Source organism: Piliocolobus tephrosceles, chromosome 16, assembly GCF_002776525.5.
Source record: "Piliocolobus tephrosceles isolate RC106 chromosome 16, ASM277652v3, whole genome shotgun sequence".
NCBI classification, from domain to species: domain Eukaryota; kingdom Metazoa; phylum Chordata; class Mammalia; order Primates; family Cercopithecidae; genus Piliocolobus; species Piliocolobus tephrosceles.
In genome coordinates this window covers 5,045,249-5,061,743 of record NC_045449.1, presented here as the reverse complement: position 1 = coordinate 5,061,743, position 16,495 = coordinate 5,045,249, and the positions used below count along the sequence as shown (strand labels likewise).

Genomic DNA, 16,495 nt, shown 5'->3' with positions numbered 1-16,495 from the left:
GAGGCGGGTGAATCATAAGGTCAGGAGTTCAAGACCAGCCTGGCCAACATGGTGAAACTCCATCTCTACTAAAAACATAAAAATTGAGTTTGCGTCCTTTGTAGGGACATGGATGCAGCTGGAAACCATCATTCTTAGCAAACTATCACAAGAAGAGAAAACCAAACACCGCATGTTCTCACTCATAGGTGGGAACTGAACAATGAGATCACTTGGACTCGGGAAGGGGAACATCACACACTGGGGCCTATCATGGGGAGGGGGGAGGGGGGAGGGATTGCATTGGGGAGTTATACCTGATATAAATGATGAATTGATGGGTGCTGATGAGTTGATGGGTGCAGCACACCAACATGGCACAGATATACATATGTAACAAACCTGCACGTTATGCACATGTACCCTAGAACTTAAAGTATAATAAAAAATAAATAAATAAATAAATAAAATAAAAAATAAAAACATAAAAATTAGGCCGGGCGCGGTGGGCTCAAGCCTGTAATCCCAGCACTTTGGGAGGCCGAGACGGGCGGATCACGAGGTCAGGAGATCGAGACCATCCTGGCTAACACGGTGAAACCCCGTCTCTACTAAAAAATACAAAAAAAAAACTAGCCGGGCATGGTGGCGGGCACTTGTAGTCCCAGCTACTTGGGAGGCTGAGGCAGGAGAATGGCGTAAACCCGGGAGGCGGAGCTCGCAGTGAGCTGAGATCCGGCCACTGCACCCCAGGCTGGGCGACAGAGCAAGACTCCGTCTCAAAAAAAAATTTTTATATATATATAAAAATTAGCCAGGCATGGTGGTGCACGCCTGTAATCCCAGCTACTCAGGAGGCTGAGGTAGAAGAATTGCTTGAACCCAGGAGGCAGAGGTTGCAGTAAGCCGAGATCATGCCACTGCACTCCAGCCTGGGTGACAAGAGCAAGACTCTGTCTCAAAAAAAAAAAAAAAAAAAAAAAGGCAGTCCCTTACTGGGCCAGGCACTTGCTGACTTCAGACGAAAACATTGAAGGAATCAATCCAGAAAAAAGGTTCTCATTGACCAGACCTTCTTGTACAACCAAGAAAAGACTGGCAGCTGACGTTATCTTTTCCCTTCAAGGCCCAGGGGTTTAGCAGTTTTATAGATAATAACAGTCCTGATCATAAACCCCACCGCATTTGTTCAAAACAGTACAGTTAGCCTATCCTTGCCTGCCTTCACCTTAAATCCTGGTGCCCACTTCACTTCCTTACTAATAAATGTTCTTTGGGACTTTTTTTTTCTCCCAGAATAGGGCACTTTTGTGTGCATTAAAGACCTGTTTAGGCACAAATACTTTCTCCTCAATGATTTCTGTTGTTGTTGTTGTTGTTTTGAGACAGTGTCTCATTCTATTACCCAGGCTGGAATACAATGGTGTGATCATGGCTCACTGCAGCCTCAACCTCCCAGGCTCAAGCAATCCTCCCACCTCAGCCTCTGGAACAGCCAGTTTTTTCTAATTTTTTGTAGAGATGGGGTCTCCCTATGCTGCCCAAGCTAGTCTCCAACTCCTGGGCTCAAATGAGCCTCCTAAAGTGCTGGGATTACAGGTGGGAGCCACAGTGCCCAGCCCTCTGATTTTCTTAATGGCATCTGGGAATTTGCCTGCTGCCTCTTGGTCAGCAGAAGCTGCTTCTTATGTTATCTTGACATATTTTACACCAAACCTCTTTCTAAAGTTACCAAACTGTCCTTTGCTGGCATTAAATTCTGCAGCTTTAGATCCTTCACCTTCCTCTGCTTTAAGTTGTCATATAATGACTTCACTTTTTGTCAAATCTTACTAGAGTTATAGGTATATCTTATAGCAATCCTTCACCAACATAAAAGCTGCATTTTCAATATGACATTAAAAGGTATTTCACAAAAAATACAAGGTATCCATACCTGCTGGCTTAGCTACAACAGTTTCACAAATTTCCTTTTTTTTTTTTGATAACGGTCCTTACGCTGGATTCATTTGTCTTGAAATGGTGGGCAACCACAGCTGCAGACCTCAATCTACGGTACGTATCAAGCAAGTCAATGTTTTCTTGTAATGCCATGACTTTTCTCTGCTTCTTGGGAGCACTTCCAGTATCACTGGTGGCACTCTGTATGGGTCTCAAGGTTTATAGTACAACATGATGAAAAACACGCGAGAACCACAAGAGATCACTTTTTGCTGTGATACACAATTTAGCGAATGGGCAAACTGCTAAGAGATAATTAGCTTTTTTTTTCTCTTTCCGAGACAAGGTCTTGCTCTGCCACCCAGGCTGGAGTGCAGTGGCACAATCTCGGCTCACTGCAAGCTCCACCTCCCGGGTTCAGGGGATCCTCTGGCCTCAGTCTCTTGAGTGGCTGGGACTACAGGAGTGCCCCATCACGCCTGGCTAATTTTTGTATTTCTTGTAGAGATGGGTTTCAACACGTTACCCATGCTGGTTTTGAACTCCTGAGCACAAGCGATCCACTGCCTCAGCCTCCCAAAGCACTGGAATTAGAGGTGAGCCACCCCGCCTGGCCGATCGGCATTTTCACCAGACACGTGCAACACGCCAGGACCCCACAACGGGAGGTGGCCACAAAATCACTACACTGCTATAGTGTGCACTACAGTTAATTTTATGCAGTTATGATTTAATATTGCATCTCTATTTACACTTCCCTCCGCTGCAAATGGCACCATGCACAGTGTATTTGTGTACATTCTGATAAATTTTAACTTTTGATAATAGATTTGTGTACATTTTATGGTAGTAAATTATAAAAGACTGGTATCTACATATGTTTCATGCATTCATGACATACCTTTTTCTTAATTTTTTGGTATTTCTAGGTTATGCTATCTGCAGGTTCTTCAAGTTGTTGCAAATTTCCAAAACATTTTCCAATATATATATTTTTAAATACACATATAAAAAGACCCACCATTCAAACCCACGTTGTTCAAGAGTCAACTATAATTGATAAGTTGGACTTCACTAAAAATCAAAACTTCTGCTCTGCAAAAGACACTGTCAAGGGAGTAAGATAAGCCACAGACTGGGAAAAAATATTTGCAAATAAAATATCTGATAAAGAACTGTTATCCAAAACACACAAAAAACACTTAAAACTCAACAAGTGCTTGCTTACTAAGCCATCCCCCTAAAAACAACAAAAAAACCTTAACAATAAGTAAACGAGCAACCCAATTAAAAAATGGGCAAAAGACCTGAACAGACACCTCACCAAAGATATACAGATGGCAAGAATATGAAGGGAATTGCTAATATTAAAACATAAATTGAGGGAATGTTAGCCTGTATTAAAGAGAATTAAGAGTCCTGATCAAAAGAGAACGTTTTGCTGTTCTTCCCACAAGTCACATAGATTCTGTGTCTAAAATATTTTCACCAATTTTAGGTTCACCACTTTAAGAAGAGCATTATCAAACTACTTGGCATTAGAACATTTGGCTAGCCTAGCAGAGAGGAGGCCACACAAAAATAACGAAGGCATAGGACCCTCATATGAGGAACTCCTAACATGGAAAAAAGCCCCTTAAATATGTGGCTGGGTAAGGTGGCTCACTCCTGTAATCCCAGCACTTTGGGAGGCCGAGGCAAGTGGATCACCTTAGGTCGGGAGTTCAAGACCAGCCTGGCCAACATGGCAAAACCCCGTCTCCACTAAAAATACAAAAAAAATTAGCTGGGCATGGTGGTGGGCACCTGCAATCCCAGCTACTCGGGAGGCTGAGGAAGGAGAATCGCTTGAACCCTGGAGGGAGAGGCTGCAGCGAGCCGAGATGGCACCACTGCACTCCAGCCTGGGCAACAAAAGTGAGACTCTGTCTCTCCAAAAAAAAAACAAAAAAAAAACAAAAAAAAAACGGCCAAGCACAGTGGCTCAAGCCTGTAATCCCAGCACTTTGGGAGGCCGAGACAGGTGGATCACAAGGTCAGGAGATCGAGACCATCCTGGCTAACATGGTGAAACCCCTTCTCTACTAAAAAATACAAAAAACTAGCCAGGCGTGGTGGCGGGCGCCTGTAGTCCCAGCTACTCGGGAGGCTGAGGCAGGAGAATGGCGTGAACTCGAGAGGCGGAGCTTGCAGTGAGCTGAGATCCAGCCACTGCACTCCAGCCTGGGCGATAGAGCGAGACTCTGTCTCAAAAAAAAAAAAAAAACTTTGATGACCTTTCCTATGCAAGAGAAAATAGCCTAATACTGATTCACACAAGAGGTTGGAACCAAAGCGTAAAAGGGAAATAATTTGGGCTCCCCAAATTAAGAACTTTCTAATAATTAGAGGTACTACAAAAAGTGGAAGTGCTGTAAAGACACTAGATTTCCATCTGTTAAGAATAAATGCAGAATAATTTTTTGCAGAGCCAGAAGTAAATTGCTAATGTCCTTCCATTACTCTCTACAGAGCCCTACTAGGTTCACAAAATGAAGGATAGGATTATTTTCAGAAACATTCTGCTTTTCTTAAGAACCAGAGGTCTCACCATGTTGTTCAGGCTAGACAGCAGTGGCTATTCACAGGCATGACCACTGCACACTACAGCCTTGAAATTCTGGGCTCAAGCAATCCTCCTATCAGGGCCTCTCAAGCAGCTGGGACTACAGGGGTGTACCACCATGCCCAGCTGGAAAAGTTCTGCTCTTGAGTAACTAAGAACAGTAGGGAGATCATATGTAGATGGGGGCAGCAGTTTATTTAGACAATAAATACAGCATGAGTTTAGAGAAGGTAGATATCAATTGGAGATTGATGGTTAAAAAAATATTTTGTCTCGATTTTTGATAGCCTTAACAAAGGAATGACAACCCATATCATGGTTTGCTCCCCTCAACCCATCAAATTTCCCACAATAAGGACCCAATCGTATCCTGTACTTATTAGTCTACTAGACTTTCTCAACTCAGGGTCCATGAAAGAATTAAGCAAGCCCTAATGCCCAAGGCATTCAATGTATGTAATGTATTAACTTCTCTCCTCTGCGTGGTTTTTTTTTTTTTTAAGACGTAGTCTCACTGTTACCCAGGCTGGAGTGCAGTGGCGCAATCTCAGCTCACTGCAACCTCCGCCTCTCAGGTTCAAGTGATTCTCCTGCCTCAGCCTCCCGAGTAGCTGGGATTACAGTCATGCGCCACCACACCCAACTAATTATCGTATTTTTGTAGAGACAGGGTTTCACCATGTTGGCCAGGCTTGTCTTGAACTCCTGACCTCAGGTGATTCACCCACCTGGGCCTCCCAAAGTGCTGTCCTCTGCATCTAGAATGGTACGTGTTATGTCACCTTTGGGACAACTGAGAAAGGAGCCAAATTACTTACTTTCTGTGTTCTTTGGTTAAGATAACCTAGGAGGGTATAAACAACATAATCTACTTGACTGAAATAAAGGTCTTAAAACTATAACCTCCATGAACACAGGCACCTTGTCTGGCTTGTTCATAGTACATACATGTTCAAATCATATATATTTGAATAAATGGATAAAAGAATGGAGGCCTCATATATTTAGTTAGTTTCTCTCTTCTACCTCAGAGTTTTCTCTACCTTTTCCTTTCATCCTTTCCTTTTTCCCTTCCATTTTGGAGAATGAAGTCCCTGTGGCCCCCCTTGACACTCAGATACTCCTGTTCTATTTCATCTGCTTTCAACTGAGACCCAGCCCCAGCCCCATCTACTATCTCCTTGATCTTACATCTTTAGGCAGTTTCTCCCTTTCCACTGGCAGTCCTTCATCATGCAATTATTTAAATCTCTATTCTTAAAACACACACACCCCTTCCCACCATCCTACCACTCCCTGAAGTGACTGCCCCACTCATATGTGTATTACCATACTTTCAAAATTTAGTCTATATATGCTACCTCTCCGCATTTACACCTTCCTTACTGAAACTCTTCTCTTCGAGGTCCTGATGACCACTTCACCGCTGATTTCAGGGAGCACTTCTGCCTTCATCTGACTTTTCTGCAGCACTTAGTACTGTTGACCATCCCCCTCTTCAAACCTTCTCCAATAGTGACTTCTAACACTAATCATCCTAGCTCTCCTTTTTCATAAGGTTCACTGATTTCCCCTCCCTCTCCCAATCCATTTTTATCTGTGTCCTTCCAAACAGCCTATACTTTTCTCCCTGAGCAGTATTCATCCTTGATGACTCCTAGGCATTTGACGTCTGCATCGCTGATGTCTTTCCTGACTCCAGGCCTACATTTCCAGCTATCTACTAGATATTTCTGCGTGGCTGCCCCACCAGTATTCCAGATCAACATATCTATAAGCAAATGTGTCACTTTGTACTATTAAATGTGCCCTTCTACTGGTTGCCTAGATGGATAAACAGCATCTACATTCTCAGAATCCTCTTCAATTTCTCTCCTACCCAAATTCCAAATCAAATGTTCATCAAGTTGCTATTTTACCACAGTATTTCTCACACCTATTATTTCCTTCTCTCCATTCCCATTGACCTACATTATAACTCCATCATCTCCCTCTTAGATCACAGCAATGGCCCAATCAATTTCCTTAACCAATCATCTGCCTCACAGTCTATCTATCTTCTGTATAATCTTCCGAGCAAGCTTCCTACACGACAGTATGGTTCACAATATCACTGTATCAAAACACAGTTCCATCCACATCATCTAGAAAAATCCAGACTCACTGGCTGGCAGCAAAGATTTCCACCATTCAGGCTCTCCTTTTTCAAAGCTGTCTCTAAACAGCCTCACACTCCCAGGACACCAGGTTATTCACACACCTCACACTACACATTCTCCATCCCTACCCTGCAAAGATTACCCCCCTCCTCTAACCGCTGTCTCCAAGGTGCCATTTCCGTCCGTCAAAACTTCTACACAACTCTCAAGACTTTATCCAAATGCCACTTTCTCCAATATAACTGGAGGTGCAGTGGGTGAGAAGTGGAGGGAGAATCCTACATTAACTAACTTTCTAAATAAGATGTCTCTGCTGTGTTATCAAAATATCGCACGAACTATAACACTATAACAACTGCATATTGTTATCCATCTTTCAATATCTATTACCCATATTCATTCTATGACCAGTACTGTCCTGAGGATACCATTATCAGTCAGACAAACTGCCCTCTCCTCATGGCATATGTATTTGCCACGAGACTTTTAAGATCCATAAGAAAAGGAACATTTCTCTTTTTGCCATGCCGCAGGCTCTATCATAGTCTCTGGGGCTGTTTTGGCCAAGATCTCTTTCTGGAACATAAGAAAGGAACATTTCTACTTTGCTACAATAACTCTAACACAATGCCCATCACCAATAGGCATAAGCAATAAATACTTGTTTAAAGAATTAACATATTGGGCCGGGCGCGGTGGCTCAAGCCTGTAATCCCAGCACTTTGGGAGGCCGAGACGGGGGAATCACGAGGTCAGGAGATCGAGACCATCCTGGCTAACACGGTGAAACCCCGTCTCTACTAAAAACTACAAAAAACTAGCCAGCCGAGGTGGCGGCGCCTGTAGTCCCAGCTACCCGGGAGGCTGAGGCAGGAGAATGGCGTGAACCCGGGAGGCGGAGCTTGCAGTGAGCTGAGATCCGGCCACAGCACTCCAGCCTGGGTGACAGAGCCAGACTCCGTCTCAAAAAAAAAAAAAAAAAAGAATTAACATATTAAAGAGAAAGGTCTGATTATCAAGGAAGTCTTATTCATCCTGACTATAATCAAGCTATATCAATGCTATGATTCTTATCAGGCAACATCATAATGAGGCTTCTAGAGAAAGCTCATTCTACATAAAATGCAGTTACCAGAAGAGAGGTAACAGCCCCAACTCTACTCCTGCATTCTAGTATTGTCTCTGCTACAGTGCAATTGACTTCTACCTCTTTAGTCCTTAAGTTTCCTGATCTGTAAACTGAGGGAAGATAACTACTCTCCAGGACTCCTTTCAGTTATATGACTTTATATCTCCCTCTAGGATTCCTTTCAGTTAGATGACCTTTTATCTACTTTCTACAGGTTACACACATCTAGAAAACATCAGGTACCACTGAAGGTCATTAACAACTGGAATCTGAAAGATAATCAAAAGAATGTTAAGTAAGCTGGGTGTGGTGGCTCACGCCTATAAATCCCAACACTTTGGGAGGCTGAGGCAGGAGGATTACATGGGCCCAGGCATTTAAGACCAGCCTAGGCAGTGTAGACAGAACTTGTCTCTACTTTAAAGATAATTCGGACGGGCACAGTGGCTTACACCTGTAATCCCAGCACTTTGGGAGGCCGAGGCAGGCAGATCACAAGGTCAGGAGTTCGAGACCAGCCTGACTAGCATGGTGAAACCCCATCTCTATTAAAAATACAAAAAAAATTAGCCGGGCATAGTGATGTGTGCCTGGAGTCCCAGCTACTTGGGAGGCTGAGGCAAGAGAATCACTTGAGCCCAGGAGACGGAGGTTGCAGTGAGCCAAGATCGTGCCACTGCACTCCAGCCTGGGTGACAGAGACAGACTCCATCTCAAAAATGATAATAATAATTCAAGAAAGTTAGGAAGATGCAAGTCATGTGATAACAGAAATAAACATGTAGGAAGGACATAAATAAAACATTAAAACTAGTCAAAACTAGGAGACGGTAAGTTCCTTCTCCCCAGAAGGAAGAGAACTCAGACTATCAGTTGGCATGGATTAAGTTATCTGATAAGAAAACTTTCTGTAATTTTACTGAGTAACAGCTTCCTCTGTAATCCAACAGCACCACTGTACCTGCTTTCCCACTGGGCACCTTCTCAGTCTACATTCCCAAGGCCCATTCCTCTACTAGGTCATAAAACTCTTAAAGGAACTACATGTTACTCATTTCTGTATTTCTCCCCCTCACATTCCCTGGCACAACTGGACCACACAAAATTAAACAATATTTATTAAATACTTCTATAAAGACAACATTCAAATTAATGACTATACAAGAAGAGAACATCAAACTTCAGTGGATAAAAACCTAGCGTATGATACACAGAGATATTTTAGAAATTAGAGCCCTTAAGATTCAAAAGCAATTCTCTCCCCAGAAAGCCAGGTAAGACATGAAAATTAAAGGCCATTAACCCAATTCCAGGCTACTGTGTGTTGGGATATCAGAGTGACAAAGACTGTGGGTATGTGTAGGGCCTGTGTTTTTCAGATTAAGTATCTCTGCTAGTTCAAAGGTTGGGAGATTTACCAAGTTATAATTTACAAACAAAAACATGAATTATTGAACAAACATTAAGACAACTAGTTATCTGTTCAGGAAAACAATAAAGGGTGCTCTGCCTCAGCCCTGGAAGCTACGACTGTTCCTTATGTCTACTAGTCCTGTATTCTTCAGGGCTTCTTTTGTCTTAGCGGGTGATCTCCAGTTTAGTTAATAATTTTTTACATTAAACTTCCCTAATTTAAAAACAAATTCCAAATGGATTAGACTACAAAACATAAAAGACAACTACAAGTGTTGAAAATAAGGTTTTTTTCTCTTTAAATAAACATGAGCATACGGGGGTCTTCCTCAGCAAAATGAGAAACCCAGAAACCATAAATCTAAAAAAAAAAAAAGGTCAGATCGGGCCGGGCGCGGTGGCTCAAGCCTGTAATCCCAGCACTTTGGGAGGCCAAGACGGGCAGATCACGAGGTCAGGAGATCAAGACCATCCTGGCTAACACGGTGAAACCCCGTCTCTACTAAAAAATACAAAAAACTAGCCAAAAAACTAGCCGGGCGAGGTGGCGGGCGCCTGTAGTCCCAGCTACTCGGGAGGCTGAGGCAGGAGAATGGCGTGAACCCGGGAGGCGGAGCTTGCAGTGAGCTGAGATCACCATGTCTAACTTTTGTATTTTTAATAGAGATTGGGTTTCACCATATTGGCCAGGCTGGTCTGGAACTCCTGACCTCAGGTGATTCACCTGCCTCAGCCTCCCAAAGTACTGGGATTACAGGCGTAAGGCACCACACCTGTAATCCCAGCACTTTGGCCCAGTGTGATTTTTTTTAAACCTAAGTGAGATCACATCATTCCTCTGTTCAAAGCTTTTCAATGGTTCCCCATAGTGAAAACCAATCCTTGCAATACTTCCAGGGCCCAACAAGATCTGCCCCCACCTCACGACCTCTCTGACCTCATATCCCACTCCACTCTTCTCCTAGGCCCCGTAACATCATTCCGGCCACACTGACCTCCATGCCATTCCTCAAACATGCCAGACATGCTTCCGCCCTCAAGGCATATGCAAAAACTGATCCCTGCCTTGAACACCCTTCCACCAGATATCCTCAAGGCTAACTCCTCTATCTACTTCAAGTCTTTGCACAAATGTCATCTTGTCAATAAAGCTGCCTGACCAGCCTATTTAAAACCAGCCCCACCCCCTTCCCTTTGTCCTGCTGGTTTCTTTTTTCCACTGCACTTATTATCTAACAACCCATATCATTTGCTTACGTTTATTGTTTAATATCCGTTTCTCCCACACTAGGGCAGGGTTATTATCTATATTGCCCACTGATGTATTCCAAATGCCTAGAATTGTGCCTGAGAAACAGTATACAGTATACATTCATATTAGTTGAATAAATAGTTTTGTACATGTCTACAGGATTATCTAACTAGTGGCTGAACGATTCACTACGTAAGAACAGGGACTGGGTCTGGTTTTGTTCATCATTGCATTTCCTAGATCCTAGCATAGGATTTGGCATAGAATAGACACACAAATACTTGTTAACTGAACAATACAACTCTTTTTTTTTTTTTGAGACAGAGTCTCGCTCTGTCCCCCAGGCTGGAGTGCAGTGGCACGATCTCGGCTCACTGCAACCTCCACTTCCGGGTTCAAGCGATTCTTCTGCCTCAGCCTCCTGAGTAGCTGGGACTACAGGTGCGCACCACCACACACAGCTAACTTTTGTGTTTTTAGTAAAGACTGGGTTTCACTATATTGGCCAGGTTGGTCTTGAACTCCTGACCTTGTGATCCATCCGTCTGGGCCTCCCAAAGTGCTGGGATTACAGGCATGAGCCACCATGCCCAGGTGAACAACATCACTTTTTTTAATCAAAAGACACAAATTTAAAACAAATGACATCATCCAGAGCTTGTAAGATTACAGGGGAAATCCACCTGCCATATATTGTTGGCAAGTATGTAAATCGATGCCTTTGAGAGTAAGCTAGCTACAGGTATTAAAATTTAAACCACTCAGAACTCATGCCCTTTATTTAATTCACTAGTCTTACAGAAGTACAAGAGTACCTAAAAAATATGCACAAGGACATCCATTACAACACTGCTTATAAAATAATTAAAAATTGAAAACATTCTACTTGCCCCACAATATGGAAACAGGCAATAAATCACGCATGGTACATGCATATGATGAGATAGTCTTTAACAAGAATGAGGAAGGCCTACAACACTGACCTGGAAAGCAGTCCATGATCTAGTACATAAGCCAGATGGCACGGATTTGAAGCCTGCTCTCCCACTTAGTAGCTGTATGACACCAGGCACATTTCTTTACCTTCTCTGTGCTTCAGTTTCCTCATCAAGAAAATAGAAGCAGTAATATTTCAATAGTACTCACTTCATTGCTATGAAGATTTCCTAAGATAATGCCTATAGTGTTTACAGAACATTACATGGCCATATAACCACGTATGAGTATATTCTAGCTAACATTTATTAAGTGAGATAGGGAAGTTGCAGATTTATGTATATAAAGCATGTCCTTCAGGGGTAAAAGGTAGCATGTCTGTGTAACTAACAGGAAACAATCAGGAATCCAGCCTGGTCAACATGGCAAGAATAAAAACTAATGAAGTGGGTTGGGTGCAGTTGCTTATGCCTGTAATCCCAACACTGAGAAACCAAGATGGGAGAATCGCTTGAGCCCAGGGATTCAAGATCAGACTGGGCAACACAGTGAGACCCTCTCTACAAAAGAAAAAGAAAAAAGTGAAGTAAAATCAGAGGAAATGTTTCAAAGATATAGTTGAACTTAGATTAAAATAAACATTAAAATTTGAAATTTTTCACATTTTTGAATTTTCAGGGGAAAACAGATCAACTGAAATTTAACTATTAAAATTACCTATATTCCAAATAAGTAAACTAAGAGGCAGTATCAAAAACCCAAAACTTTAATTTACAAAATAATTAAAATGAATAAAATGATTACATTTCATCCCTTCAATTTACACACAAATCGATTTTCCTAATCTACCATATGGCCATGAAAAACAGACAATATCGATTTTTTTTTTAAAGTCATCAAAGACAATCGCTTCTGAAATGGGACAAAACGAGATACAGTCAAAGACTAAGCAGTGAGTTATCTTTCACCACCAGTTTGACACAAAAGAATTCTGGCGATTTTTTTTTTTTTTTTTTAATCAGCAGGACTAGGAAATTCAAATGTGCCTAAAGCTAAAGTGGTCTATATGAGTTCAGCTAAAGACACAAATTAAATCCCCAAAAGCCAGACTCAGGGACTCACACCTATAATCCTAGCACTTTGGGAGGCGTAGAAAGGTGGATCCCTTGACTTCAGGGGTTTGAGACCAGCCTGGGCAACGCGGCAAAACGCCGTATCTACAAAAATACAAAAATTAGCTGGGCATGGTGGCATGCACCTGTAGTCACAGCTACTTGGGAGGCTGAGGTGGCAGGATTGCTTTAACCCCAGGAGGCAGAGGCTGCAGTGAGCCAAGATGGCACCACTGCACTCCAGCCTGGCCAACAGAGTGAGATACTGTCTCAAAAAAAAAAAAAAAAAAATTAAAATCCCCAAGATGAACTTCTAAGACACTGACACAAGGCACTCAAATGTACCAAATTATCTCTCTCCTACTGTAAAAAGTAGCCATGGCTACCTACATTAATTTAAAATAAAAATCATCCTAGAGTCACAAGATTTGAAAAATAGGAAATACATCTGAACTAAAATAGCAAGAATACAAGATTTCCTAAAGCTAATTTTCCCTAGTCTCTTTCAAGTGCTTAGTCACTTCTGCCTATTTACAAGGAAGACCATTTCATATCTTGAAAGAGGCAGGGAATTTTGATTCCAGACTGTCATGTCACCTGAGCTGCCCTAAACGTTTGTTTCCATGCAACTCAAGAGAAGGCAGCAGCCAGCTACGCATACCTATCACTCCTGATCAGAACCACAAGCTCTCTCTGTATCCTGCCTCTCTACGCAGTAAGAAAGCGGGATTGTGGAAAAACAAAGTTTTCTTGCCTGACACCAAATGCAAAAGGTGATCATTGAAATGCAGCCTGAAAACATCCCAGTTTCCTCTCTCTGACAGCCCACCAAAAATACTTTCCTTCCCTACGTTCCCTTACTGGAACAGAAACAGCAAGCAGGTTCTTGTAAAAGTCCAGGTGCTCACTGGACATCTCCCCTTAGGCAACTAACACCACCCAAAACTACAGGCTAACAGGCTCTGGAGCACATTTCCCAGAGAGCAGCCAGAACCTTAATATCTGATATGGTTTCCAGTTCCCCAAAGGCAAGAATAAAGAGTAAGGGTTTCAAGAAAGGTTATTTTGAGACAACCCCAAGCAAAGGCAAGTTTTACAGTACTTACTCCGTACCAAGTCGCTTTTCCCAACATTCTACTCTACTCACACTTAAAGATGCTAAGCACACACGTTGATTATAGAAACACACCAGAAAGAACTTTCACAACTAGATACAGTAGGATCTTGGAAAAGACCAAGTACACTACTCCCAAACATCAATTCTAGGTGGTAAAACCTGGAAACCACGTAGTCAATCTGTGAGGCACAGCTCAGTCCAGTTTCCCAGAAGATCATGAAGGGCTCTGACAATCAACTTTCATTATTTAGGATGGGGCCCTTTTTTCCCTTCCAAGAATATAAACACCATAAATGACACATTTCTTCCACTTCATTTTTTTTTTCATTCCACAAGCAAATATCTTCAAGTAGTGCGAGTAGGCCTCAGCATTCTCAAACACTATTCTCATTACTCCTAATATCTCCATAACAATTCTATTATTTTATATACACGTTCGTGTTGCTATTTTTATAGATAAAATATAAAGGCATGAATTAACCTCTTGATTAATTCGTGTGTGAGAATACTCAGGTTCAACGAGGCTAACAAATGAGCCCAGAGCTTGCTGGTTAACAATCCAGGTCCTTTAGACACCCAGGCCCCAACACTTACCATTAAGCCACAGTCCCATTCAGGGAATGCTACTAAATCCAGTTACTGTACACAACTACTTCCAGGTCACATAACTGGGTGCAAAGAGCTCTATAGCAAGGATTGGGGCCGCGGGGAGGGCACGCTACCTAACATTTTTTTTTCTTTAACGAATATAGCACATGTTCCCGATTTCCATCCTCCCCCACGGGCAGAACCCACGTGCCGGTTCCCCGCTACCCAGAACCGCTCCCTCCCCACACTCCCCCACGCTACCCAGCAACCTCCCCACGCCCTTCCCTCTGTCCTCCCGCAAACGCTGCACGGGCGCCTCCCGCCCCCTCCCCAGCGACTGCCGCCGGAGCGCCCGCGCCGCCCTCGCGCGCCGCAGCCCGCGCGCCCCCGCCTCCGCCCGGCGGGGTCACCCCTGGGGCCTGCGCGCACCCTTCCCGCCGCCTGCCCTCCCCAAAGTCCTCCCGCGACGCCGACGCCGGGCAGGCCGCGCCCGCCGCGCCTGCAATGGTGGGCGCCTCACCGTCAGGCTGGGAAGCCGGGCCCGGCTGCGCCATGACCAGGCGGCCGGCCTCGGGGAGCGGGGATGGGCGGGGAAGCGGCGTCCCGGGCTCCCGCGGGCTCAGCTGGCGGAGGAGGCGTCGACCGAGCCGCCGCCGCCGCCGCCCAGGGAGGAACCGCTAAGGCTGGAGCCGCCGGCGCCGCCACAGCCGCCGGCAGAGACGGACCCGACCGCCGACCTCCGCCTCCTCATCCTGACAGCGGGAAATAAGCAGTGCGCAGGCGCGGGGGGATGGGGCAGCACGTGACGTTGGCCCGAGGGGAGGGGCGGGGCCTCGGGAGCGCGGAGGGAGCGCGGCAGGAGGGGAGGGTCCGGGCGGAGCTGGGCGCCAGACCTAGCGCCAGAGGGAGGCCGAAGGCGGAGCGGAGCTGGAGGAGAGGGACCGCAGTAAAGACCCGGCCTCTCGAACGGGCGGGTCCCGGTTGCCCACCACAGCACAGTGGAAAAAAAAAAAAAAGAAAAAGAATAAGAAAGGAGGACAGATGGCGGGGTGCAGTTCCAGCCTCTACCTCTTCTAGCTGTGCGATCTTGGGAGAGTCACTTCACCTCTTGGAATTTTTATCAATATAATGGCTAAGAAAAGTTTAAACGAGGTAATAAAGTATGAAGAACTGTTTCCGACAGTACTGGGCCTGGACCCCAGGTCCTCTGATGCAGAGGCCAGTGTACTATCCATTAAGCAAATACGTTTGCCCTTTCAGTGGTGATAGATGCTGGAGATAGAGCCAGGTACAGACCCTGCACTCACAGCAGGAGAGGAGAAATCATATATAGAAAGTGTGGCCCTTTATACCTGGGCAAGAGAACCTGCCCTGGGCCCCATACTTTAGGAACTCCCCCTCTAATCACCACTCCCCATCTGATTTGGACACCTGGAGCATGCCCCATGCCAAGGAGGTAGTTTAAAAAGTGTTTTTTGTTTTTTGGTTTTTTTTAGAGTCTCACTCTGACACCCAGACTGGAGTGCAATGGTGTGATCTCAGCTCACTGCAACCTCTGCCTCCTGGGTTCAAGCGATTCTCCTGCCTCACCCTCCCGAGTAGCTGGGACTATAGGTGCGTTCCACCACACCCGGCTAATTTTTGTATTTTTAGTAGAGATGGGGTTTTGCTATGTTGGTCAGGCTGGTCTCGAACTCCTGACCTCGTGATCCACCTGCTTCAGCCTTCCAAAGTGCTGGGATTACAGGCGTGAGCCACCGCACCGGGCCTAAAAAGTTATTCTGAAATCAAAGAGGAGCCGGGCGCGGTGGCTCAAACCTGTAATCCCAGCACTTTGGGAGGCCGAGAAGGGCAGATCACGAGGTCAGGAGATCGAGACCATCCTGGCTAACACGGTGAAACCCCGTCTCTACTAAAAAATACAAAAAACTAGCCGGGCGAGGTGGCGGGCGCCTGTAGTCCCAGCTACTCGGGAGGCTGAGGCAGGAGAATGGCGTGAACCCAGGAGACGGAGCTTGCAGTGAGCTGAGATCCGGCCACTGCACTCCAGCCCGGGCGACAGAGCAAGACTCCGTCTCAAAAAAAAAAAAAAAAAGAAATCAAAGAGGAGCATCAGGAATTACGTACATTTTCATATTTTTAAGGAAATCCTAAGGCCCAGCAATCCCACCCTAGGGTGAGGGAGTCCACAGGGTTTGGCACTTCAGGACCAAGTTCTGAATACCTGTGGCCCCAGAATTCCCTTTCCAGATAGCTGAAGCTGT

The 16,495-nt window shown here is 44.6% G+C and overlaps 1 protein-coding gene across 3 annotated transcripts in view; it reads right to left on the bottom strand.

Annotated features, from left to right (window-relative positions):
- RABEP1 (rabaptin, RAB GTPase binding effector protein 1) overlaps positions 1-15,009 on the bottom strand; it is a 115,958-nt gene extending 100,949 nt beyond the window's left edge. For 2 of the 3 annotated variants that reach the window (XM_023184544.1, XM_023184548.1), the window contains exon 1: positions 14,752-15,009. In XM_023184544.1, the coding sequence (XP_023040312.1) occupies positions 14,752-14,785 (34 nt within the window). In that variant the 5' untranslated portion in view covers positions 14,786-15,009. The remainder of the gene's footprint in view (positions 1-14,751) is intronic. The other variant, XM_023184545.1, reaches the window with a different exon arrangement.
- Positions 15,010-16,495: the final 1,486 nt, after the last annotated feature.